At 46.0% G+C, this 24,758-nt stretch overlaps 1 protein-coding gene across 1 annotated transcript in view; it reads right to left on the minus strand.

Moving 5' to 3' along the window:
• The window catches only part of Usp7 (ubiquitin specific peptidase 7), a 55,836-nt gene extending 31,342 nt beyond the window's left edge, over nt 1–24,494 (minus strand). The window contains exons 1-2 of the mRNA XM_041675998.1: nt 23,771–24,494; nt 334–438 (exon numbers count right to left, since the gene is read on the minus strand). Of these exons, the coding sequence (XP_041531932.1) occupies nt 334–438; nt 23,771–23,846 (181 nt within the window). The 5' untranslated portion in view covers nt 23,847–24,494. The remainder of the gene's footprint in view (nt 1–333; nt 439–23,770) is intronic.
• Nucleotides 24,495–24,758: the final 264 nt, after the last annotated feature.

Here is a 24,758-nt window from a genome sequence, read left to right on the forward strand (position 1 = left end):
GCTGAAAAGTATCTTGCTGCAAACAAAGGGAAAGGAAAATACAGTCTACCTGGCACCCTGGATGCTAACAGTGGCTGGAAACCTGTGGGGATGAGCAGACACCCATTCACTATGATCCTTTGGATTTGAACCCCCTTGTCTAGGCTGAGAAGCAACTTACCTTGAAATTTTACACAATCTTGAAACTCAAAATAAAAAAAGATCCTAATTGCCCTCAGATGTAACTTCCTGAAAACTAACTACTCTGAAGACTAAAGTACTCAAGAAAAAAAATACAGATGGCTTGTGTTTCTGGTAGCGCTCCACGGCTGTGAGTGAGTGAGCAGTACTTACCATCCTCCATGTCTTCCTCCGCATTGCTGTGCCCATCACTCAGGGCTACATTCCCATTGATGACCGGGTTCTGAGTGATTCTTGGTGGGTCATCTGTATCTCCAGCTTTAAGAAAAATAAAAAATCTCATGAGTTGATCTACATAGTAGGACTAGATGTACAAGAATATATTTACATTTGATAATTTATAATCAAAAAATTCTAATTATAATGTAAATTTTCAAAGTGTAAAGACTAGCCACGTCACTGGATACTCTGCTCCATCTGTGATGAATGAAAGGACTATTCTGTACACATAAAATGCTTATTTGCAGTGTTTCTTATTTACTCTGATTCTGTAATGACTAATGGCTTAGATTTAAGAACCTTTACATAACTGATATCAAGTCATTTTGCAGTAAGCTTCCTACTAATTAAAACTTAATCCTCTAGGGTAGGACTGTAGTTCTTTAGAATTCTTTCCTTGCATGCTTCTTGGATCCCATACTTAACACAAAAAAATAAATAAAATAAAACAAAACTTTACCCAGGAATGTGGAGATGGCTCAGAGGTCCAGAGTATTCGCTATTTTTGCAGAGGACCTGAGTTCAGTTCCCAAAACTAACATGGTAGCTCACAACGGCCTGTAACTCTTAGTTCCTGGGGATACAATGTCTTCTAACTTTGTAGGTACCTGTATCCACATGTACACATATAACCCTGTCTATACACACACAATAAAACACATTTTTGAATAAAAACCTTAAACCCTACAGAGACTACTTTCTTGGGTTCACTAAGGAGCAGGAAAACGATGAGCTGCTTTCAGGTTTGTCGTCACCCTACCTCGTACATGTTAATACTACAGCTGCCACCACCACTGCTGGCTATCCGCAGGGTTAAAGCAGCCCGTGTACACCATCCCAAAACAGATTGCAGAAGCAGCTCGGGTCCACAAAGGCTGCCCAGGTTATCCAGGAGCTTGGATTTTTCCCTAAAACAGGAAATACCCCAGCAAGAAATGTACCTTACTACATGCAGGAGGCATGCTTTTCTGAACACCTAGGTAGCTGTGTGCTGGACCTTCATGATTCCGAGTCTTAATGTCACTGGGATGGGCGCCCCCACACCACTGGTTCAGGACCACGGACAGAGCTGAAGTAGGTTTTGTTTGTTTTCCCCCAATTTGGCTCTCAAACTGCAATTCTCCATTTGGAGCATGAAAATTCTCCAACTCCTGAATTAAATGATAACTCCCTGTCTCTGCATCTCAGAACTCAAAAACAAAAACTCAAAATAGAAAAAAACAAAAGAGACAAACATTCCCGTCTACATTTGGACAATTTAAAGATCACCTCCAGAAAGCCAGTTCTAAAAACAAGCACTTAAAACCAGCCCTTTAATCTCTAAAATCCACAATCCCTTGGACATGGGTTTATCTGGGGTGTGGAACACTGGGAGTAAAGGAGGTCTTTTGGCTAGCCTGGAGCTCACAATCACTCCTGCCTTGACCCAACTGACAGATTACAAAGCAATGAGGTTCTGCATGACAAACAAAGGCTAACAAAGGCTGTGCATGAGATACAGGGAAGGTGGTAAGATTCTTTTTCTGATTTTCAACTGAAGGCAAAAGCAATTCTGGGTAATTCAGAATTTTTCACCTACATTTATTCCCTTCATATGACAACAACCCAACCTTCAAAGTTTTATGGGGTAAACCATGACCAAGGCCTATAAGGTTTAACACCATAACTTTTCTGCATATACAGTTTATCAAAAAGCCAAAATCATCTGCTTTCCATGCAAATCTCTCTGTAACTAAGCTGCGGCAAGTATGATCGCTCAGCACCGGTTAAAGTGTTTGCCACATGAGCCTCACAGTCTGAGTTCTGAGCTCCAGATACACACCGGCACACCCACTCAAGGTCTCCACTCCACCTGTCCCCTCAACCCCCCACAAAACAAAATGGAAATTTGGCGTGATGGTATATGATTTTAATCTCAGCAAGTGGATCTGAGGTCAGCCAGAGCTATATGTAGTGAGATCCTGCCTCAGAAATGAACATCAGCTATAAATGCTGGAAGAGTTGTGTGCTAGACTGGGCAGAGTGTGTCATTCACTTTCACAAATTCTCGAGTGTGAGAGGACCTATTCCTATTGATTCTGTTCATCTGGAGCCTCAGAGGGTTTAGAACAGTGGCCAGTCTGTTGCACACACACGTTTGGAGGTATCAGATCCTAAAGAAATTCTCTTCAATTACACCCGGCAGTATGCCTGGCGCTATCACAAATGCCTTTGAACATGTTTTGTGTTGAAATGCCAAATCACTCTCAAAACATCCTTCTAAGCAATCATTCTCTCAACATTAGTAACTGAGAATGGCAAAGGTTCTGCCTTTATTAGTTCCACTGAAATCCAAGTAAGAATCAAGTAAATTCAGACTGCAACTGAAAAAACAAGTTTCCGTTTTGTGTTTGCTGGGATCAAGGTTGATGTTTGTTTATAAGTTGTACTAGAAAGAGTGCTTTTCCAGCAAAAGTTATGTTGATTATAAAAACTGAGTTCACAAGGCGATGGTGGTGCATGTGCATGCCTTTAATCCCACACTCAGGAATCAAAGACAGGCAAATCTCTGAGTTCGAGGCCAGCCTGGTCTACAGAGTTAGTTACAGGATAGGCTCCAAAGTTACAAAGAAATCTTGTTTCAAAAAAAACAAAACGAAAAAAAGAATTGAGTTCAAGAGAGCTACAGCCCCGCACTCACACATCTTCTACATTGTCGGAATAGAAGTAAACCCGTGCCGCCCAGCTTTTCAACAGGAGAGGTTAACTGCAATGGTCTAACTGAGGAGAGGCATTTGTTCCCCCAATAATGAAAGCGAGTGATCTACAGCTGACAGCTCTAAGAGGAAAAACGAGTAGAACCCTTCAGTTGAAACATTCTCCAGAGTTAACAGCCAAACTCTCACACCCAAATTAAGCCACCACATAGGTACAGAGCTGATGCGCTGCTATAAAATGTCACAAGGTCAGCCGGGCGGTGGTGGCGCACGCCTTTAATCCCAGCACTCGGGAGGCAGAGGCAGGCAGATCTCTGTGAGTTCGAGACCAGCCTGGTCTACAAGAGCTAGTTCCAGGACAGGCTCCAAAACCACAGAGAAACCCTGTCTCGAAAAAAGCAAAAATGTCACAAGGTCACAAGGACTAGTACCAGAAATTCAACCATGAGAAGCTCCCAAACAACTGCCTGGGCAGCTCAAGTCTCCCAAAGGACAGAATACCAAGTTTGTAATGTTCTTCAAAAAAACAAGCTCATCTGCAAAGCATTTAAACCTTAAGATGCAGTAGATTCCTAGGCCAGAGTAAGGACTGCACTAGAAGACGTCCCTTTATTGTCAAAGGCACACTGGAAGAACTGGTTTATGGCTTCATAAAAGCGGTTTCGCTCCTGGGCTTTCCACTGTCCACTTTGTATTTTCTGAGACGGGGACATGACTCTCACCCTATTCCACTAGAACAGCTGGCCAATGAGCCTGCAGGATCCACCTGCCTGAATTCACAGCCCTAAGCACTGTTACAGAGGTGGGCTCCAAACGCAGATCCTCATGCTTGCTCAGCAAACAATTTACCTGCTGAGCTCTCTCCCCAGCCCCAGGTGGGAATTCCGTAAGTAATTTAGTTTGGCCAAACACAAACCCCAGTATTAACTTTCTGACGCATAGCTATCTCAAATAATACAGACTCATCTAGCCAATAATGACAATATGCAATGGCTACAGTGGCTAGTTAAAAAGATGTCCCTGGGGCTGGAAGAGTTGCTCAGTGATCGAGCACTAGCCTAGCATGAGTGAAGGACTAGTTCAACTCTGAGCACGCTGTCTCATCAACCTCTAAAAACCCAATCTTCAGATGTTCAGCATCTGTAGAAAATAAAGCAATCATCATTCTAATATTTGGGTCACTCAGATAAAGGTATCAGTTTTCATTATCATGAGTATCAGAGGTATGATTTTATGTGTTTGGATGAAAAGGAAAAAAAAACCTTTAAAACCATCACAGCTGCTTGATCTAAACTTCTCCTCACTGAGGAGGCCTGTGCTTCCTCCCATCGACCTCCATTTGTGATGTCATAACAGGACTACCCAAGAACACCTGCCAACTGCTATGGAAATTGGTAGCACTAATTCATCACCTCAGTCTCAACTCTGGACAAGAGAGAAGAAAGCATCTCTTGCTGTAACCCCACTACGGACTCAACTTGTGCTTACAACCTACGAACAACCACCCAATAGTATAAAGCAGAATACAGGGGCCAATTCTTGGGGTCTGGGCATATCATACAACACCTCAGAGCTGGGCATCTTCATCCCCAATCAGGTCCAACCCCAACTCCAAGAGTATTATCAACATGGTTCCTTCTTCCTCTCAACCCACTTTAAAGTCAATTCAGAATATTACTTAATACAGAGACTATATTTAACAAAGGAGTTGGGACAGAGCTGAGTGTTAGAGCCCTTGCCTAGAACATTCATGAGGCCTATGTTCAATCTCCAGTACCACAAAAGGGGGGAGAAGGAAGGTAGATGGGTGGGGGGGACAGAAAAGAGGGAGAGAGGGAAGAAGGGAGGAAGGGTATAGATCTATTCTGTATATATATAATCTTAGACTGATACTACTTAAATCAACAACCCCAAATCATTTGAGGAGTAACTGAGCTATGCAGGTACTGGTCTGAAAGTCTTGAATCACCTTCTTGCCCAAGCCTGTAGTTCCCAGCCATGTCTCATGGCTCTGTGGCCCAGCAGTCTGGGGAACTGGAGAGGGAAGGTTCTGTTGTCCACAGCAAAGTGAATGCATAGAATCTCCGGGAGCTGGACACCTCAACATTCCTTTTTTTTTTTATTTTTAAAGCATCCCACAAAATTCCTGTTTTTACGACAAGAAGTCCTCAAATCTAAGGAGCAAGGCAAGAACTGATAGAAAAGTTTACCACCATGTGTTTGTTATACAGGGTATGTCTTTAGATCTCAAAGAACTAAAGATTAAGGGTTAAAAGGGTTTTTAATATATAACTTTCATTAGTTACTTGTGTGTGGGTAGGTGGCACAAGCCATGTCAAATACATTTACAGTTCAGAGAACAACTTGAATGAGTTGATTCTCTCCTTTACACTGTGTGGAACTCCAGGATATAAGCAGGTCACATCTGGTAGCAAGGCCTACACCCACTGACACAGTGTGAGGATCCCCGAAACAAAGTTTCCCACACCAAGCAACAAGTACACAACAAGGGAGCAGGAGCTGGGTGGGGATACGAACAGCAGGGGACATCTCTGTGTGTGTGAAGTCCCAAGTGAATGTGTGTTGACGTGAGAGCCACATCAAGGACGACCAAAGCTTCAGGCTCATGGGAACAAATGGCAAGCCACACACACACATACGTAGTGAGGCTCAGATAGCAATGTGTGGTCCATGTGTGGATGTTATATATAGTATACGCAGACAAATGTCTAAAATACCCCACTTACAGCCTGAAGACTGCTCCCTTACCAAGATTAGCTAAACCAGCCTCCTTGACGCATTCAGCTTGTGTATACTTGTCTATATCCTGCCTCTCTGCATACAATAAACAGTATGTGACTTGCTGAGCTTCTGGGTCCGTGCATTATCTTTCCCTCCTTCCCTCACCACTCCATTCAGGTATGTCCCCATACCTGGTGGTGGGAGAGCATGTGTCTGGACTGGAGCAGGGGAAGTAAAATTCACAAGCATTTCACTAATCAAGATCACGGTGAAGGGCCATGGATGGCACTGGGGAGCAGAACAAACAAAACTCCAACTGTGACGGGCTGTGACTGAGAAGGCAAACACCAGCCTAGTATGAGCAAGGTTGAACTATTACGTCTCAGGCATGTAAGTTCTGAGTAACAATCACAACCTCCAGAGTAATAAGCCCTTGTTTACTGACAAAACTGTGGGCTGATGAAAGTCACTCTTGGACTAGTGAGGGGCGATGTCAGTCCTGATCAACAGGATAATCAGAAAAGGCTGATGAAGCGCTCTAAACAGGTATAAGTGCTTTTAAAATTGTGTACTGGACTGGGGCTCAGTTGGTAGAGTGCTTACCAAGCATATATGGAGGCCTGGGTTCCATAACAGGAATCACATAACATGGTGTTGGGTAGTGACCAGCGCGGGGGGTACGCACAAAGGAAGATGAGGGACCTTAGGCCAGCCTGGACTATGAGATTTCCATCTCAAAAATAAACAATACAGAGAGACTATGTACTCTTCCTGGCTCTTCTTACTGCAAACAGCAAAACTAGGTTCTGTTCTATCTGGTCCAGAAATAATCCCACACAAGTCTCAGGATTTACGTCTACTATAGATGATGTGGACTTGCGTCTACTCCCGAGAAAGCAGAGTCCTTTAAAAATAAATAAATAAATACACACACACACACACACACACACACACACACACACACGTATTTATGTATGTACTCCCTTCCCCCAGTCAGGACAGAAGACCCTGGGAACTACAGGAAGCTGGCTGTGGCTGAAGGACACAATAGAAACAGCAGGCATATTCAGGTCCTCTGGAGAAGGCGCAAACCTCCATCAACTCCATCCTATATGTTGTCCTTTTACAATCACAACCCGGCACCACAATCCCTGGCAACCACAATCTTCTTCAATTTTAAGCCGGGCAAGGGAGTGCAAAGCTTTAATCCCAGCACTCAGGAGGCAGGAGGATGACTGAGTTCAAGGCCAGCCTGATGTACCTAGTGAGTTCCAGGACAGCCAGAGCTACATAGTGAGAGTTCTCTTTGTCGTTTCAACAGATTGCATAAGTGCTACATACAGTATGTAACAATGTTTTTTTTACTGCCACACCAGGTGAAATGGGGAGCACTGTGTGCCCATTCATCAGATCTATGGGAGTTTTTATAAATAAAGCTTCTGATAGCATTTGAGATCTACTATTTATTTTGGGATTTTGAAAGATGAATTCATAGCAAGGCAACCAATGCTATCTGAAAAGGGATGTTCAATCCTAAGGTCAATAGCTACTGCTGGACCAGGTGCCCTCCAAGCTTTCTCAATGTTTGGTGAAATGAGCACTTTGTTTGATTGTTTTTGGTTTTTTGCGACAGGGTTTCTTTCTCTGTGTATCTCTGGCTGTCCTGGAACTCACTACATAGATCAGGCTGACCTCAAACTCAGAGATCCGCCTGTCTCTGCTTCCGAGTGCTGAGATGAAAGGTGTGTGCCACCACTGCCCAGTGTGTACTTTTTCTTAACATTCTCACACCACACAGGTGAGTCACAGCTATCGGACGTAGATGCAGACAAGGACTCACTCTGAGGACAAGGGTATTGGCTTTTCTGGGTTGTATGTTTATAGTAACTGTTTTGTTTTTTGGCCACTTGGAATGACGTAGCGCACAGCCTGGTCGTGTGCTTTAGTCCTGTAGCACTCTAGGGTTTCAATGCCAGCGAGTCTTTCTGGCTTCCAGAATCAGCTAGCCTTTTTCCAGTGGCACAACCGACCACACTGATATCCAGGGACCAGAGCTATAACCAAATGGCTTGAACACTGACCACAGGACCACCCCTCCAGCACAAAAGTGACAAACGGCAATGAAGAACTCTGGGTTTAAGTTATAGGACCTGGACTTAGCATATACTATCCAAAGCAAAGATCATGGGGAGATCACAAAACAGCAGTGGAGGTGTGCAAACCCTGGTGAGAATATTCCACAACAGGTGGATGGAGTGTTTACAAAAGGAACAAGAACAAGGGCTGTGGGGCTGGAAAGATGGCTCAGAGGTTAAGAGCATTGCCTGCTCTTGCAAAGGTCCTGAGTTCAATTCCCAGCAACCACATGGTGGCTCACAACCATCTGTAATGAGGTCTGGTGCCCTCCTCTGGCCTGCAGGCATACACACAGACAGAATATTGTATACATAATAAATAAGTAAATAAATAAATATTTAAAAAAAAAGAACAAGGGCTGTGCAAAAAAGCATCACAACATGGTGATGCAAAAGGCAGAAGGGAAACAGGACCACAACCATGGCAGCCTTGACAACCAAGATGAACTCAGTCCTCTGGTGGGCAGACCACTGTGGACCTGACAGAGGAACCAACAGTCGAGAATGAAGTAGTGCCCAGTGTTTGGACTGTTGTCTATCTTAGCCATCATAGACAAGAGGATCCCTTCCAAGCTACTAGTTCTGCAAAAGTCTTGATGAAGGGCTGGAGAGTTGACTCAGAAGTTAAGAGCACTAACTGCTTTTTTTTTAGGTCCTGAGTTCAACTGTGGCTCACAGATTATTATAGGAGACTTGAAGCCTTCTTCTGGCATCCAAGTATACACACAGGCAGAACACTGTATACATAAAAAAATTTTTAAAAATATCTTGATGAAAATTGACTAGCTTGCCTCTCCCTCTGTCAAGGTGAATCTCTATTTGATATAGACCCCAGTCATATGAATTCCTTTGCTCATCTATCTCACTGGCAGTGAGACTGTCTCTACTGATCTCATGAAGCTAAACTGGTCCTCCTGGGGCTTTTTGCACTGGGTATGTAGGTCCAGACAGCTGTCTGATAAAGCAGGAAGCCCGCTTCAGGGACCAGTGCCCACACAGGTTTAAAGGCAGTGGAGCCTGAGAGCTAGAAATAGACCCCATTTTACAGAACAGATCTAAGGTCTAAAAGAACCCTGATTTACATTAGTGACATGAAAATGAAGCCCCAAGGAAAGACACATGCAATTTGTATTCCTTAAATAAAACTGGGGCTTTCAGTTTAGCTTTATCATGTAAAAATATGTTCCCTGGAGATCCTCATTGTAATCTGCATCTTCCAAACTCTGGTCTAAATGCTGCAATGAAAACTGAGGTGTATAAAATACTAAGGAGCTGCTTGGTGACTACATATGCACTGCTTTCTCATTCATAAGTATTCGCTTCCACAAAACCAAAATAAAAAAAATCTGCTCAATTGTGGTATGTAATCAATGCTATGGGGAAAAAAATCATAGCATGCACAGCAAACAGGGACATAGGAGCTTGACATTACCCATGGCAAGCAGTGGTCAAAGGAACAGTTTGCAGAGAAACATAAGCTGATCTTGCAAAGACGGGGGATAGACTGAAGGACCAAATTTCACTCTTGGCTCCCGGCTCTGGGCATTGTCAGTGAGTTCACAGTGCAGTACTAAAAGCACAACTAAAATATTAGCTGAAGCAAGACCCAGCTTGGGCAGCCTTTAAAAACCGTATGAGGGACAGGGGCACAGCTGACATCCAGAGCTACCTGTAGCCTAGGTCTATTGACACCTTAGAAACATCCCTTCCTTCAGTAGCATTTCCCTTCAAAGTCCCTCACAGATAGGCCCATGTGAGGATAGTGGTGGTCAGAGCAAAATAGATATACATGAAACCTCCCCCAAAGGGGCCTATAATGTGGATACTCATGAGGCTGAGGCAAAAGGGTAAATGATTCCAGACAATCATGAACCACACAGAGAACCCTGTCTTCAGAAGAAGCTTTCAGCCTGCTATAGTGGAACACTCCTTTAACCCCAGCACTCCATAGACAGTCAAGCAGGTCTCTGTGAATTCGAGGCCAGCCTGGTCTATAAATCACCAGAGCTTTTACCTATATAAACCCATCTCAAAAAAACCAAAGCAAATAAAATAAATAAATAAATAAATAAATGTTTCAAGCTATTTGGCTAAGACTCTAACAGGGAATCTAAATTCATTTTTTTTTAACACTTTCATCACAGCACAGGATGCCTGTCCCATCTTTAGCCACCCAAATAGAACACTATGCCAGGTTACTCTCCTTAGAGACCCACCCAGCATCCTGTCTCTCACTTAAGGGCTGAAAACCTAGTGCCCAGAGGTACTGTGAAAATTTTACAGCAAAAGAAACCTGATTTTATTGTAAAGTCAAAGAAGGCTATTTTGGGTAGCAATGACTGAACATACAGAGCAATGGTGAACACATCACTGGCTGCCACAGAACACATGAATATTGGACATTTTTTTAATAGCTTACTATTTTTATTTTATATGCAATGGTATTTTGCCTACATGTATATCTGTGTGAGTGTATTGGGTCCCGTAGAACTGAAGTTAGTTTTGAGCTGCCTTGTGGGTGTTTGAAATTGAACGCAGGTCCTCTGGAAAAGCAGCCGGTGCTCTTAATCACTGAGTCATCCCATCTCTCCACCCTGAACACTGGTCATTCTTGAGGTCAAATCACTATCACTGAGGAAAGCTTAAGTGCTCACAAACAGGAAGACTCAACATGGCAAACATGGTCTCCCAAATTAGATTTAAGCAGTGAAGGACAACAGAGGCTACACATTTTGTGAACAATGAATGTTGGGGCTCCTGTAATCTCAGCATGTGGGACAGAGGCAGGAGAGCAAAGCTGTAGGCTGACCTATGCTATGTGAGAGGCAGAAAAAAAAACGAGCCAAAGAAAACATTGAGCAGATAAGTGCTTGCTATGCAGACACCAGACATCTAAGAATCTAGGCAGTCTAATCCCAGTTTTCACATGGGGGAGGAGACAAAAAGTTCACTAGTGCTTCATAGCGTCCAGCCTCCATGAGAACATCAAGAGCAGGTTCAAGGAGATGATGCCTCAACAGAAGAGACAGGATTATATATGCCCATATAATACCACATAAACCCACAAAGTAATTAAAAAGTACACTTGAAAGAAAAAAAAATGACTCTGCAACACAAACCCTGTCAAATTGGTTGGTGACTATTTCTACAGCTACAAGAAGCTGATTCTAATAGTCATATACAGCAAGCAGTAAAAACAGATAAGTAAAACTCCTTCACCCATTGCCAGGTTAACTGAGCAGCTGCAATAAGCAAGATGCACTGTTGACAAAGGGGGACCCTCGGTCCTGGAGAACACGAAGACCAGAAAGGAATCCAGATGCAGTCGGGACCACTGGACTCTGACAAAGGCTCACCAACAAAGCACAGTGATGCATACCTGTGATCCTAACAGGTAAGATTCTGTTTGCAATTAACTAAAAGGGATAGATAGGTGGATGGTAGGACAGATGGACAGAGACACTCAGCAAACAGAACTAAAAAAGAACAATCTCTTTAATGAATGATACAGAACAAGTATAGGTAGGTAAAGAAGATGGCTCAGTGGACAAAGCCCTTGTACACAAAGTATAACTACCTCAGTTCAGATCCCCAAAACTGTGTGATGTTAGCTAAGCTCAGGAGCCCACCTGTAATTATGGTACTCCAGAGAGATGAGAAGATACAAGTAATATCCTAGACTTCCCAGGTCAGCTTGCCTGAAGTAAGCAAGGTGGCTGGAATAGAGACCACTTCTGGGTGTGGTGCTGCACACTTTAATCCCAGCACTAGGGAGTTGTCGTAGTGGTGGATTCCAGAAGAGCCAAGGTCATAGGGAAACCCTGTCTGTAAAATGGGATATGGGTGGAAACAGGACACCAACTCCCTATTATCATCTCAACTCCACACATGTGCTGTAAAAGACACTTTTTCTTTGGACCACACAATGTTAATGTTCTAACATTTACTCATTTGTTGTGTTTGGGGTGCAGGTACAGGTGGTTAAGGCATGGGGGTAGAGATCAGAGAAAACCTGCAGAAATAACTCTCTCCTGGGGGCAGGTAAGTTAGCTCAGGTTGAGAGCACTGACTGTTCTTCCAGAGGTTCTGAGTTCAATTCCCAGCAACCACATGGTGACTCAGAACCACCTATGATGAGATCTGATGCCCTCTTCTGGTATGCAGGGCAAAATGTAGACAGAACACTGCATACACAATAAATAATTTTTTTAAAAAAAATTATTCTCTCCATGTGGATCCTGAAGATCAAACTCAGAATCTTCCTTGGTGGCTGTTATCAAATCAAGCCAGCCCCATAACGTTTTAAAAAATTTTTTGAGGGCTGGAGAGATGGCTCAGAGGTTAAGAGCACTGCTTGCTCTTCCAAAGGTCCTGAGTTCAATTCCCTGCAACCAATGGTGGCTCACAACCATCTGTAATGGGGTCTGGCGCCCTTTTCTGGCCTGCAGGCATACACACAGACAGAATATTGTATACATAATAAATAAATATTAAAATAAAATAAAAATTTTTGAGGTAATATCTTGCTATATAACATTGGCTAGCCTGGTCAAGAACTTGCTATACAGACCAAGTTATCGTTGAAAGCAGAGGTTTTCAAGATTTATTTATTTTTTTTTATGTGTATAGGTGTTTTGCCTGAATACATGTATTGCACCACATGAGTGCATGGTGGCCAGGGAGGCCAGAAACGAAGGAGAAATCCCCTGGAACTGGAGTCACAGATGTTTATGAGCTGTCATATAGGTGCTAGACCCAAACCCAGGTCTTCTAGAAGAGCAAGTGTTCTTAACCACTTAGCCAGATCTCTCCAGCCCCAGCAATAAGTTTTTAAAAATATAACTAGGAATTTTTCCAATGGAGCTCACTCTCAGGAGTCCTTTCTCACATTTCCTCTGCTCGCTCCCCCCCCCTCTCTCTCACACACACACACAAACCCAGGCAGAAGTGTAGGCCAAATCTCACAGCACAGGAGACAGAAATATTCAGATCTCTTCGAGTTCCAGATCAGCCTGAACTATATAGTGATTTGCAGGTTAGCAAAGGGCTATGAAGTGGGATTGTCTCCAAAGAAAGAATATGACGGAGAAATGAGAATGCATGGTTAAATCACAGTGCAAATCCACAGATCTATTCTCTACTCAAAAGAAGTAAGCACCAACACAGTGCGGACACGATGCTAAGAAAAACCCACAAGAAGTCAAACTCCACGGCCCCATTTACAGAATGTTCAGCACAGGCAAGTCAGAATCCAACTGATGGACACTGAGGGCTAGGTGCATCGAGCAAGTGCTGAGTGCACAGTGTTTTCTGGAGATGAATGACACCCTAAAATTATGCTGCTATACCAGGTTGGGCAGTGGTGGTGCACGTCCTTAATCCCAGCACTCAGGAGGCAGAGCTAGGAGGATCAAATCTCTGTGAGTTCCAAGACAGCCAAGGTGACACAAGAGAAACAGTTCCAAAAGGGAGAGGTGTTGGGGGGCCCATTCAGTAAACTGTTTGCTATGTAGGTATGAATTCCAACCCTCAGCAACTACACGAATGGGCATTGTGGCATGTGCCTACAATCCTAAAATTGAAGACACAGAGACAGTACAACCCCTGGGGGTCCTGGCCAGCCAGTCTGGCTGGACCTGGGCTCGAGTTTAAGATTCTGCACCAAAAATGGAGGTGGGGGAAGAGTGTGTGACGGAAGACACCTGATGCCTTGCCTCTAAACACACATCCACAAGCACATGTACACGGACAGAGAAGCTGGTTTTTCTGAAATATTGACCACAACATATGTCCTTCAAAGAATATCTCCATCTACAGCTACATAGATTCAGAATGGTTTCCTTTGGGGATGATTTATTTCCAATCAAAATCATATTCAAACACGTTTCCGATTACCAAAGAGTGATCAGGCCATGGAAATGGCTCACTGGGTAAAGCATTCACAAGGGAAAACTGACTTGTAAAGTTTGTTCTTTGACCACCACATGTGTCGTGGCGCACACATCACAGACCATAATGATAAAAAGCGATCTATCACAATTTTGCGCTGTGCTTGGTATATTTTGTTATCAGTGATCAAATTCCACCTGCTTCATTACAAGGATGGCCCGGGGCCAATTTTGGCATGAGCTAAATATTCAAGGTATGAAGTAAGTCATACAAAGTCAGTAAGTAGAAGAAAGTCTCACTGCAGTTTACCATTTTGGTAATGAGGTAAGAAACCCTAGCAAAAGCCAAAGGGGTGTTTAAATGTAAGGCTATACTGACTACATATATGGCCAATGGTGTCTTGTGCCCAGCATGAATGGCAAATGGTCTAAATAACAACCCCACATTGTCTCCTGTGGTAGCTGAGGGACGTTCTTTTACTTGCTCATTCCTGGGTTTTGTTATTTGTTTGGTACATGCATGTGCCCATGCAGGTGAACATACAGATATGCACATACAAGTGGAGGCCAGAAGTCAATACTTTCCTTTATCATTATCCATTTTATTTGTATTTTTATTCTGTATGTGCATATGATATTGTGGGAAGACATGAAGAGGGCAACTTTATAGAGTTTGTTCACTTCGTCCACCTTAACAAAGTTTGTGATCAATCCAAGCCAACAAAATTGGGAAGCAAGTGCCTTTTGCCTTCTGGGCTATTCTCACTGTCCCAATTTTATTTTATTTTATTTTTATTTTTTGAAATAGGATTTGAATCTCTTGCTGAACCCAGAGCTTGCAATTCAGCAGAACTAATTGGCCTGGAAGTGCCTATGTCTACCTCCCCTGTACTGGGATCACAAGTGTACACAGCTGCAGTGAGCTTTTCAATTGGGTACTGTGGGTGTGAACACAAGATCCTCACTGCTTTGGGGACAAAAAGTGATGGAGTCCAGCCCCGATTTCTGTGTGATGCTTCACATGGGGGAAAGAGTACCTAATTTTCAGAGCTGTATGAGTGACTTCGCATCCTCTGACCTACCACTGGTAGTATCCTGACTGTTCACGACACTGCGCTCAGTAAGATTCAGAAAGCATTGTAGTCTCCAGGAATAGTATCCACTCAACATCCATGTACTGCTGCTGAGCCATCTAAGAACTTGCCAGTCTCCTTTCTGATGAACTAACTGCCCAAACTCCTAGGTCAGAAGGAAGTGGATCTCCCTACAGTCACTATGTGGCCGGCCCATGTTCCCACATGTGTGCCTGCTTTTTCCAGCTTCCTGGAGCCTCCTACACAGGGATGTCTCTAAAGCTAGCAGAGGTGGTCACATTTCTTCCACCAGGTCAACTCAGTTCCCCCACTCCTTTTGCATGCCAAGGACCCTGACAATCACACTGTCCACTGTGGACCCTGAATTTAATCACATCTGCAGAAGTTTTACCACATTGACAAGCTCACTCACTGGCTCTGTGGACTAAAACAGGAACATCTTTGGGGCTAGAGAGATAGCACAACAGTTAAGAGCACTGGGACTTCTTTGAGAATGGAAACATCTTGCTTATTATGAACTCTGAGCCCTAATGAGAGACTGGGAAATATGAATGCCTCCCATCTTTAGTTACATTAGCCCTTCTTTCAGAGTCATCTGTGACATCACCAAACATGCCTGGGTGGGGTGGGGGTGGGGGGTCCTTCCCTCTGAGGCTATCAAAGAGAGAAGGGGACACAACCAGCAGCTAGCACTGTGCCTGCCACCTATAATCATTCCCTCTAAACACGTACTTTCTGTATTTGTTAATTATTTGAGGCAGTGTCTCTCTACATCCTGGAACTCACTATGAAGGCCAGGCAGGCCTCGGGTTCACAGATCTGCATGCATCTGCCTCCCAAGTGCTGAGATTAAAGGCTGCACCACCATGCCCAACCTCATTTCTATATTTTTCCCAATTTGCTCACCCTGAATAAATGCTAAAGTGTAATCTTAAATTTGCTTAACTTGTTAATAAACTGAAACTTTTATGTCTATGACCATTTTATTTACTGGCTGCATTATGTTCTAGACAGTATTATCCACAACAATGGCAAATAAACAAATCTTGACCCTTCACATTCTGATACACCCTGTTCTACAAGATTCGGGAGATAACCATTTATCCATGAAATCCCACTGCTTTCATTCATTTTGTTTTTCTGGAATACAATGTATCTTTCCCAACATTCACTGTGTATGACTTCAATGTCATCAGAAACATCTAAGCAAGAAACCAAACTCACCAAGTTGATTGTTTTGAACCTGAGCAATAAAGCTGTGTTAATAGTGTGTTCTGTATCTGCATTCTCCATTACTCTGACACAGGTTGCCAACAGTTGGAAATCTCTAACTTTGATCACCATAAGGACACTGTGTATAGCTGCCAGGAGTGTGGTTAGATTCTCGGTCTTTTTAGCCTTTAAGTCACATTCCCTTTGTCACCATATAAAATTGCAAACTGGGCGCTGTGGTGAATGTTTGTCCCAGATAAGTACCACGGGTTCAAGGCCTGCCTGGTCTACACAGCAAGACCTGGTTTCAAAATTTAAAATGTGAAGCCGAGTTTGTTCTCATCATTAGCAGCAACAAGAGGTGTAGAGCCAGCTAAAACCACTGCAATCCCCACTTTACTATCTACAAAAGGGCATTTTCAAGGTCAGTGCCTAAACTTATTTCCCTTCACAAGGAAACAAGGGAGAAACTCCACGTACCTAAGAAGGCTGTGCACCTGCGGTGAGGCTGGTGTGGTGGTAAACCCTGTCATCTCAGCACTGAAGGCTCAAGTGGGAGGCTACTTCTACAGCCACTCTAATATGCTTGCCCTCAACATGATGCACACACAAAATAAAAAATGTTAAAACATTAAATCAAGGCCAGCAAGGCAGCTCAATGGGTAAAGGCAAGTGCTACATACAAGCCTGGCATCCCAAGTTCCACCCACGTGAACGTGGGAAGAAAACCAATTCCATACATTTGTTCCCTGACATCATATGGGTGCCACAGTAAGCACACACACATTAGTTTTTGAAATTCAAGAAGGAAGGAAGGAAGGAAGGAAGGAAGGAAGGAAGGAAGGAAGAGGCATAGTGGCTTTAATCCCATAAGGCAGAAAGAAACAAGCAGGTCTGTCTCTCTCTCTCTCTCTCTCTCTCTCTCTCTCTCTCTGTGTGTGTGTGTGTGTGTGTGTGTGTGTGCGCGCGTGCGCGCTCTAGGCCCATCTGGTCCACACAGCAAGTTTCAGGCCAGTCAGAGGCTACAGTGAAACTATGCCTAGGTGGGCAGTAGTAGTGCACGCCTTTAACCCAGCACTCAGGAGGCAGAGGTAGGCGGATCTCTGTGCGTTCGAGACCAGCCTGGTCTACAGAGTGAGTTCCAGAACTGACCCCATAGCTACTGAAAAACCTGTCTCAAAAAACCAACCAAACAGGAAACTATGCCTAGATAGATAGGTAAATAGGTTGATAGCAGCAGCTACACACACCCACAGAGAGAGAGAGAGAGAGAGACAGAGACAGAGACAGAGAGACAGAGAGCGTACACAGCAATATGGACTTAGGAATTGTTTCCCCTACCTCGGTTGGCTTTATGAAACAAGATTCCACTGTGAACTTTGGTGACCCAACAATTAGACTTAAGGACTTTCATGAGACCCCCCATACTCTAGAGGGGTGCTTGCCTAAGCTGGCAAACACATGCCAACTGCTACATGTTGTTTTAAAACAGAAATTGCTGGGATCAATTAATAGTCTTCAAATGTTCCCCAAAGTGATACTGATGAAACATACTTGCAACCCAGGCAGTGGCCCACAGCCAATTTCTGGGGACTGTAGGTTTGCTCAGCATACAGTACCATCACTGTTTTCAGTGATGCCTCCTTAACTGTTTCTGACAGAAGGGTCAGCTCACTATCCAAACACCTGTGGCTACATCTGGGATGTATTATTATAGGAGAAGGAAGCCACCCTATAGAATTCATTCAGTACTCATGAAGCAATGTGCCAGTTCATCAAAAACAGACCTTCCCAACCGTCCCAGGTAGAATATTCTGGGGCTGACACCTAATACAAGGCTCTGTCTTCCAGCACAGGATGTCAGGGAACCTCAGCCACTGGTATGAGAACAAAACCAAGGCCCAGGTTTTACTATCTGCAGAAGTGTCTCACAGAACTGTCCTGCTTTCCACAAGGATCCTCCTTGATCTTTTACATTCTCATCACCCAAAAGAATTGAGACAAGAACATCACACAGGCTAGTTCCCAGGTTTCAAAAACCAGTGAATTTGAAGCACCTGTTAATTAGACAGCACAAGCTGTTGACAAGACACCTGGGCGTCTATCAACAACTGTGACTCAGCAGTGATCTCCACCCTTGGTGCGCTGATCTAAGGATCTAGTCACAAACTCAGAAAAGGCCCAGCTGAGACCCAAGCTGTTTTGGCAAGAGCTCACCTTGGCTTCAGCTATCCACTGGCCTTTTAGTACACGTACTTTTATTTCTCAGGCCAGGGCTTCTCTGAGACATCCATCCCTCTTCCCATCACATTTGGGTAGCTGCTAGTCTCGCCAAGTGTCCATCACCTTGTTCCAGCCCCAGGGCAATGTACTGTCTTAACTTGGAAACTCTGTAGTAAGTTTCCAGTAAACCTTCAGGCCTCAACCTTCTGCACACAGGTCTGCTTATCTTCCAACAATTTCAATTCCCCTGACTTCGGTTAGCCAAGAAATGCATCATTTCTAGAAAAACGGTAGGACTGCCCAGCCCCTGCATTGACACTTGAAAACGTTCTGCCAACTTTCTGAAGTCCAACAAATTAGTTCAGAACAAATACTTTATGAAGCAGTGACATTCAACACTTGCCACTGGAAAGAAATACCCCATTACAACCATGGGCTCTTTCCCTGCTTGGAGAATTAGCAGCAATATCCAGGTACGTATTACTCTTTACTCTTCTAAAAAGAACTGGAAACAGTAACTAAAGTAAACTTAGGAGACACTCAACAGCAGCCTTCAGTAGACATTATGATGATCTAGAAAAGCCCTGGTGGACCACTAACAGTGGCAGGAAAGGCCTGTTTCTTCTGTATGTAGGTTCTAATAAAAAGCAGTAAGTGGAATCAGCAGCTAGCTATCACAGCATTATTGCTTACAACTCCAGCTCCCTCTTTCACAAGACCTGGCTAGCCCTCCACTTTCGGCACTACTGTCTAGCCTGAGTTCCTTGATAACTGTAGTTCCTGTCCATATCCCATAACACAAGCAAACAACACAGTGGTGCACAAATGGTTAATGAAGTCAGGTAGAAGAAAAGGTCCCTGTAGCTCCTTTCCAAGGATGTGACAAAGATGACCTGCAAAACTTTTAGGAACAATGACACCTAAATGGCTTGTGGTCTTGCTTGGTGTCATATGGGAGACCAAGTGGAAATTTCAATATGTAGCCCATGCTGCCTAGAACTTGTGGTTCTTCTACCTCTGCCTCCTAAGTGCTAGGTAGGATTACAAGAGCCACCTGCCCAGCGCTGATTTGTATTATTGGCTACTTTCCTGGAGTACCTATCCTTTCTTCCTTCTCTTAGAGCAGGGCAAACAATCCCATAGGTAGCCAGTTTTTGCAATAACAGACCAGAAAGAGAGCTACTCTAAAAGTCCCAGCAAGGACCAATTTAAGATGCTGAGTGGGCTGGGTGGTGTTGGTGCACGCCTTTAATCCCAGCACTTGGGAGACAGAGACAGGCAGATCTCTGTGAGTTTGAGGCCAGCCTGGTCTACAGAGTGAGTTCCAGGACAGCCAGGGCCATAACACAAAAAATCCTGTCTTGAAAATGGAAGAAAAAAAAAAGCTGATTGAAAAACCTGGTAACAGTATGTGGGACCTACAAAACACTTAAGCCTATCTCCTAAGCCTGGAGTACTGCCAACTGCCACCACCCAAAGCTTAATCACTAGGAATAACACAAAAGTCAATCGTGCACACCTGTAATCCCAGGAGGCAGCCACAAATGATCAGGATATTCAAACCTAGCCTGTGCTACAATTAGACCCTGACTCCAAGCAATGAAAGACACATAAATGGCCATCAAGCTGCTGGAACTTCAAAACTACAAAACAAATGTCCCCAGACACCACACCTGCTCAGCTCCTGTCATTCTTTCAGTTTTCTCCTAATTTTTTACCATTAACTCTATATCCCTATAATGGGATATCAAAACCAGGAATTAACTGGTCAAGGAGTCACACTCAAAGAATGGGACTGATCCATTCAGGGGTTCATGATAACAAAATCTGACTAAACTGATATTGGGTCATCACCGTCCCCCATTCTGCCAAGATACAATCACAAGCAGGCATTTCTGCACACTTTGCCTGTGGTGTTCTCACCCCCGCTGCAAAAGTCTGCCCACACAGCTAAACACGCGGTGCACATCTGTGCCTCTATCTTGTGCCTGTCCGTGACATGACTGGTTTCAGCACAGCCTTGATACATATGACCTTTTTCCTAGGATTCAGAAACTTGAGGCATCGATAGCTTAAGAACAAATTCTCAATAAAACCCTAGTCAATTCTGCCATGGTACTTCCCAACTGTGACCTAACTTAATGACTTCCCTGACCGAAGAACTAATTCAGAAGAAAGAAAGTAAAAGCAGCAAGGGAAAGATTCACGTTCTTTCCTGTCCACGCTGTTATCCTTGGACTGGGGAGGAGACACTAACCAACAGGCAGGCAGGCTGAGAAGACGGGCAGCTCGACATGCAAACCTGACTACCTGGCATCAAAGGGACAGACTCTGGCTGCTGCCAATTTCACCTCTACTGTAAGCTCCACCTGGAGATGGCTCAGCAGATAAGAGCTGCACTGGCAGCTCTTCCAGAGGACCTGGGTTCAAATTCCAGCACCCACAAATCAACTCACAACTGTCCCTAACTCCAGTCCCAGAGGGTCTGGCACCCTCACACAAACATACATGCGGGCAAAACACCATGTACATAAAATTAAAAAAAAAAGAAACTTTAAAACCTGCATAAGGAAGATATTAACCTCACTGGGTCAGTCCACTGGCATACCCTTCTGCAAGGAACCTTACTTTAGGTATAAAGTCGCATAGCCTGTCTATGCTGGTGGGCACTGTGCAAGAACTCACCTTCTTACAAACATGAAAGGCATGGTCAAGGCAAAAAAAAAAAAAAAAAAAAAAAAAAAGATGCCTTGAAGCTCCATCTATGCATCCAAATGTGAAAGGGGCCCTCCACTACCAAAGCCCTCAGGGTCAGCTCAAGATTGATTTGCTCCCAACAAGAATCTACTGACCACTTACTTGACTCAGATATTACATTCTGAAAACAGTGCCAGTGGGGCATAACTGCCACCCCAGGGAACAACACATTCTCCCGATAGCTAGCTACTAGGAGGCACAGGCAAAGCCTCAGAATTGCTTTTGTCCCCTCAACAGGAAGAATTGTCACCAATCTTATAGGTAAGGCACCTCTTCAGATCATGGGCCTTATTAGCCACTGCAAACTAGATAGTAAATAAACTGTCAAATAAATCCATCCCTAGTCTGATCTACTAGGTAGGGGGGCCTAGCTCCTCCCAGCACAAAGCAGGACAAGCTGCTTTTCCGGCCTGTAGTTACAACACAAGTAAACTGTCCCTCATTCTCTTTCCCTATACTTTCCTCACCACTCATAATAGGACATTTTAAAAATAACCAATTCTCTAGCGGATGTGCACGCACTGTACAGAGGTCAGTGAAAAACAAACCTAACTCCAACAGGGTAAGGCAGGAGGACAGCAAACCAGCCCTGACCTGATAGGAAGGGAAAAAACAACCAACAGAACCAGTCTCCCAGCCTCCCTTTCCAGTAAAAGCACCCAGAGGGCGGACAGACAGGACGATCCTCACAAAGCCTCCCTTCCCAAGCCGGTCAGAACCCTGATACCCTCTCCTGCTTCTAGCTCTGCAGATTCCAGGCCAAGACTGGTGCAAGCCATTAAACTCCCTCCAGATCCTTCCCACAGCCTGGCTTGTGAAACCTACTAGAACTGGTAACTCAGCTGCACTAGTCGGGGTTTTGGGAGTACTCTGCTCTTCCGATCCTAACTGACCACAATTGGCACAGCATTCTATTTAAGGAGAGAGAACACTAAAATAGACTGCCTAAAACACACACACAACCTGTGGGCACCGCACACACAACAAGACACTACTAGCTTACCCGATCACAGCCCTACTAAGACTGCATTTTTAGAGAATTAGAGCCTCAATGGGAGAATTAAAAGCCACAGCATCCATTAACCACTAAATTGTGTTAACTCACAAATGCAAACTTTGATAGGAAAAGAAAGCTTCATGAGAAAAATTATGAAAGAACACAAAGTCCAGACTGTAGAGTGAAAACTTGTGACAATCTTCCTTCACCCTGGTCTCTTAGCAGTTTCTGAAACTTTTGCACATAGATATTTTCCACGTACAGTCTGTGTCTGAAATCCCATGTCCAGCAATGTCCAATTTTATTATCACATTTACAAAAACGGTTATGCCCACAATACCAGATTTTTATTCCATCTGACGCTATTTGAAATGGAAACAAGTGTAAATACTTTCGATGTCTATGAAATATAGCTTAAAAGGAATATACAATTTTCTCAGCAATGAGTTCCATCAGCCATTGATAAGACTCACTAAAAGGGCCTTTTCCATCTTCAGCACGGTCACACAATTGTTTAATAGACACCCACTAACCAGCATCAGGAGTCATGGGTCAGTATTCACATCACGAAGCATCAGCACCCCACAGAATATTGTTTCACCCTAACTTCCTTAGAAACTCCATTTAAGAAACCCACCATCTCTTGCTCAAAATAAAAAAGAACAAGCCACTTAATGGTCCACTCGGACCTCACTGGGATTCCTGCCTGCCTGACCCCTTAAGGCATGTATGGAACGAACTGTTGACTTTGTCCAAAGTACCAATTCAAAAAAAAAAAAAAATGCTAGCCAATGACCACAACCCAGCGTGGGGTCGGCAACTGAGACCCTTGCCTTGACTGTGCTTTACACCAAACCCTGATGACCAAGCTCCTCTCATCTGCAAACCGTATTACAATCCAGTACCAAGATAAACTCCTGCCGCTCGGGTAGACAGACGACTTAGTTACCTCCAGAGTCTGTTGGAAGCAGCCATGTGCGACGGAACTTTCACAATTGCCAGCACACACTTAGCAGGATGTGCATGGCACCACCTACAGCCAGGTACCCAAACTCCTCCACAAGCAGAGGTAACTTATAAACTAGGCGGCCCTCAGTGCGCACTCCGAGTGAGTCCAAAGGCTGAGGCCAGCTGCGCGCCTTGCAGGTGTCTCCGCAATTAAGCGAAACGCAGGGCAGCGCAGTTCAGGTTATTTGGAGGCTCTTCGGGGCCGCGCTCCGAAGCAGGTGCAGGTGAACCTGGCGCATCCGCCGCCCCCACCACCACCCCAGAGCTCAGAGGCCGGGGAGCTGGCCCAACCAGCCAGGCCAGAGCCACACACCCCGGAAAGGGGACGGTCCCCGGGGCCCGCCTCCCGACCTGGGTGCCCGGAGCCAGCACACCTCAGACCTAATTTACGACCCTAGCGCTTTGTGCCCAGCGGGCCGGGCGCTGCACAATGCGCTTAACTCGGGGTCCGGGCCACCCCCTGCCGGGCCGCATGACTGTGCAGCCCGGCCGGGCAAGGAGCGCCCGCCCGGCTCCGGCCGAGCGGGAGCCCGGCCTGGTTAAAGATGGCGAGGCCCTCGCGTGGCTCCCGCGGCCACCAGGGCCACGATGAAAGCGCCAGCCCAGCCGCGGACCTCACCTTCCATCTCCATGTCCTCGGGCTCACTCAGCTGCTGCTCGCCCGCTTTCTGCTGCTGCTGCTGTTGGTGGTTCATGTCGGCCGCGGCCTGGGCCTCGCCTGCGGCCGGAGGCCCGGGCTGCGGGCCCGGCAGGCGGGCGGCTGCGAGCCGAGGCGGCGGCGGCGGCGGCGGCGGCGGGGCGGCCTCCTCCTCCTCCTCCCGCGCGTCGTCGGCGGCGGCCCCGGGGCGGCCCGCGGCGGGCGGCGGCGGCGGCGGCGGCAGGGAGACGCGCACGTACTTGCTCGCGATTCGCCCAATCTCGGCGCCGAGGAGGGCGTGCGGCCGGCGGGCCGGGCCGGGCGGCCTCCTCGCTCGCTGCGGCCGCCGCTGCCGCCGCCGCCGCCGCCGCAGGGCCCGCCTCCCGCCGCCGGGGCCGGGGCTGCGGGGCCGCGGGCCGGCCGGGGGCGGAGGGCGGCCGGGCGGGGGCCGCGGAGTCAGCCCCGCCTCGGGCCGGGCGCGGAAGACTGGAGGCCCGGCGGGCCGCGGCGAGCCTGCGGGCCCGGGTGCCGGCTGCGGCGGCGGCTGCTGAGGCTGCGCGGGCGGGCGACGGGCCGGCCGCGCTCGGGGCGCTGTGGCCTCCGCCTCCTCGGCGTCGTCGTCGGAGCTCCGGCAGCGGATGCGGCGCCCGGCGACTCGGCTCGGCTCGGCTCGCTCTCAAAATGGCGGCGGCGTGAAATGTCACATCCGCATGGGGGGCGAGAGCGGGGCGAGCGAGACGAGGGCGGGCGGCGGGCGGAGCGGGAGGCGGAGCGGGAGGCGGAGCAGGGAGCGGCCCGCCCGCCGCCGCCGAGGAGCGCCCGCCCTCCGCTGCGCTGCCGCTACGCGCGCCGTGCGGCCGGTCCGCCCCGCTGGATCCGGGCGCCCCGGGTCTCCCGACTACGGCCCGATGGTAGCGTCCCCGTGGGAACCGGGCCCGACCCAGAACCTAAGGCTCTTCGCCTTTTTATC

Source organism: Microtus oregoni, unplaced genomic scaffold (genome assembly GCF_018167655.1).
Source record: "Microtus oregoni isolate MIOR12 unplaced genomic scaffold, Mior012 000027F_ref0000203, whole genome shotgun sequence".
In the NCBI taxonomy this organism is placed as follows: Eukaryota; Metazoa; Chordata; class Mammalia; order Rodentia; family Cricetidae; genus Microtus; species Microtus oregoni.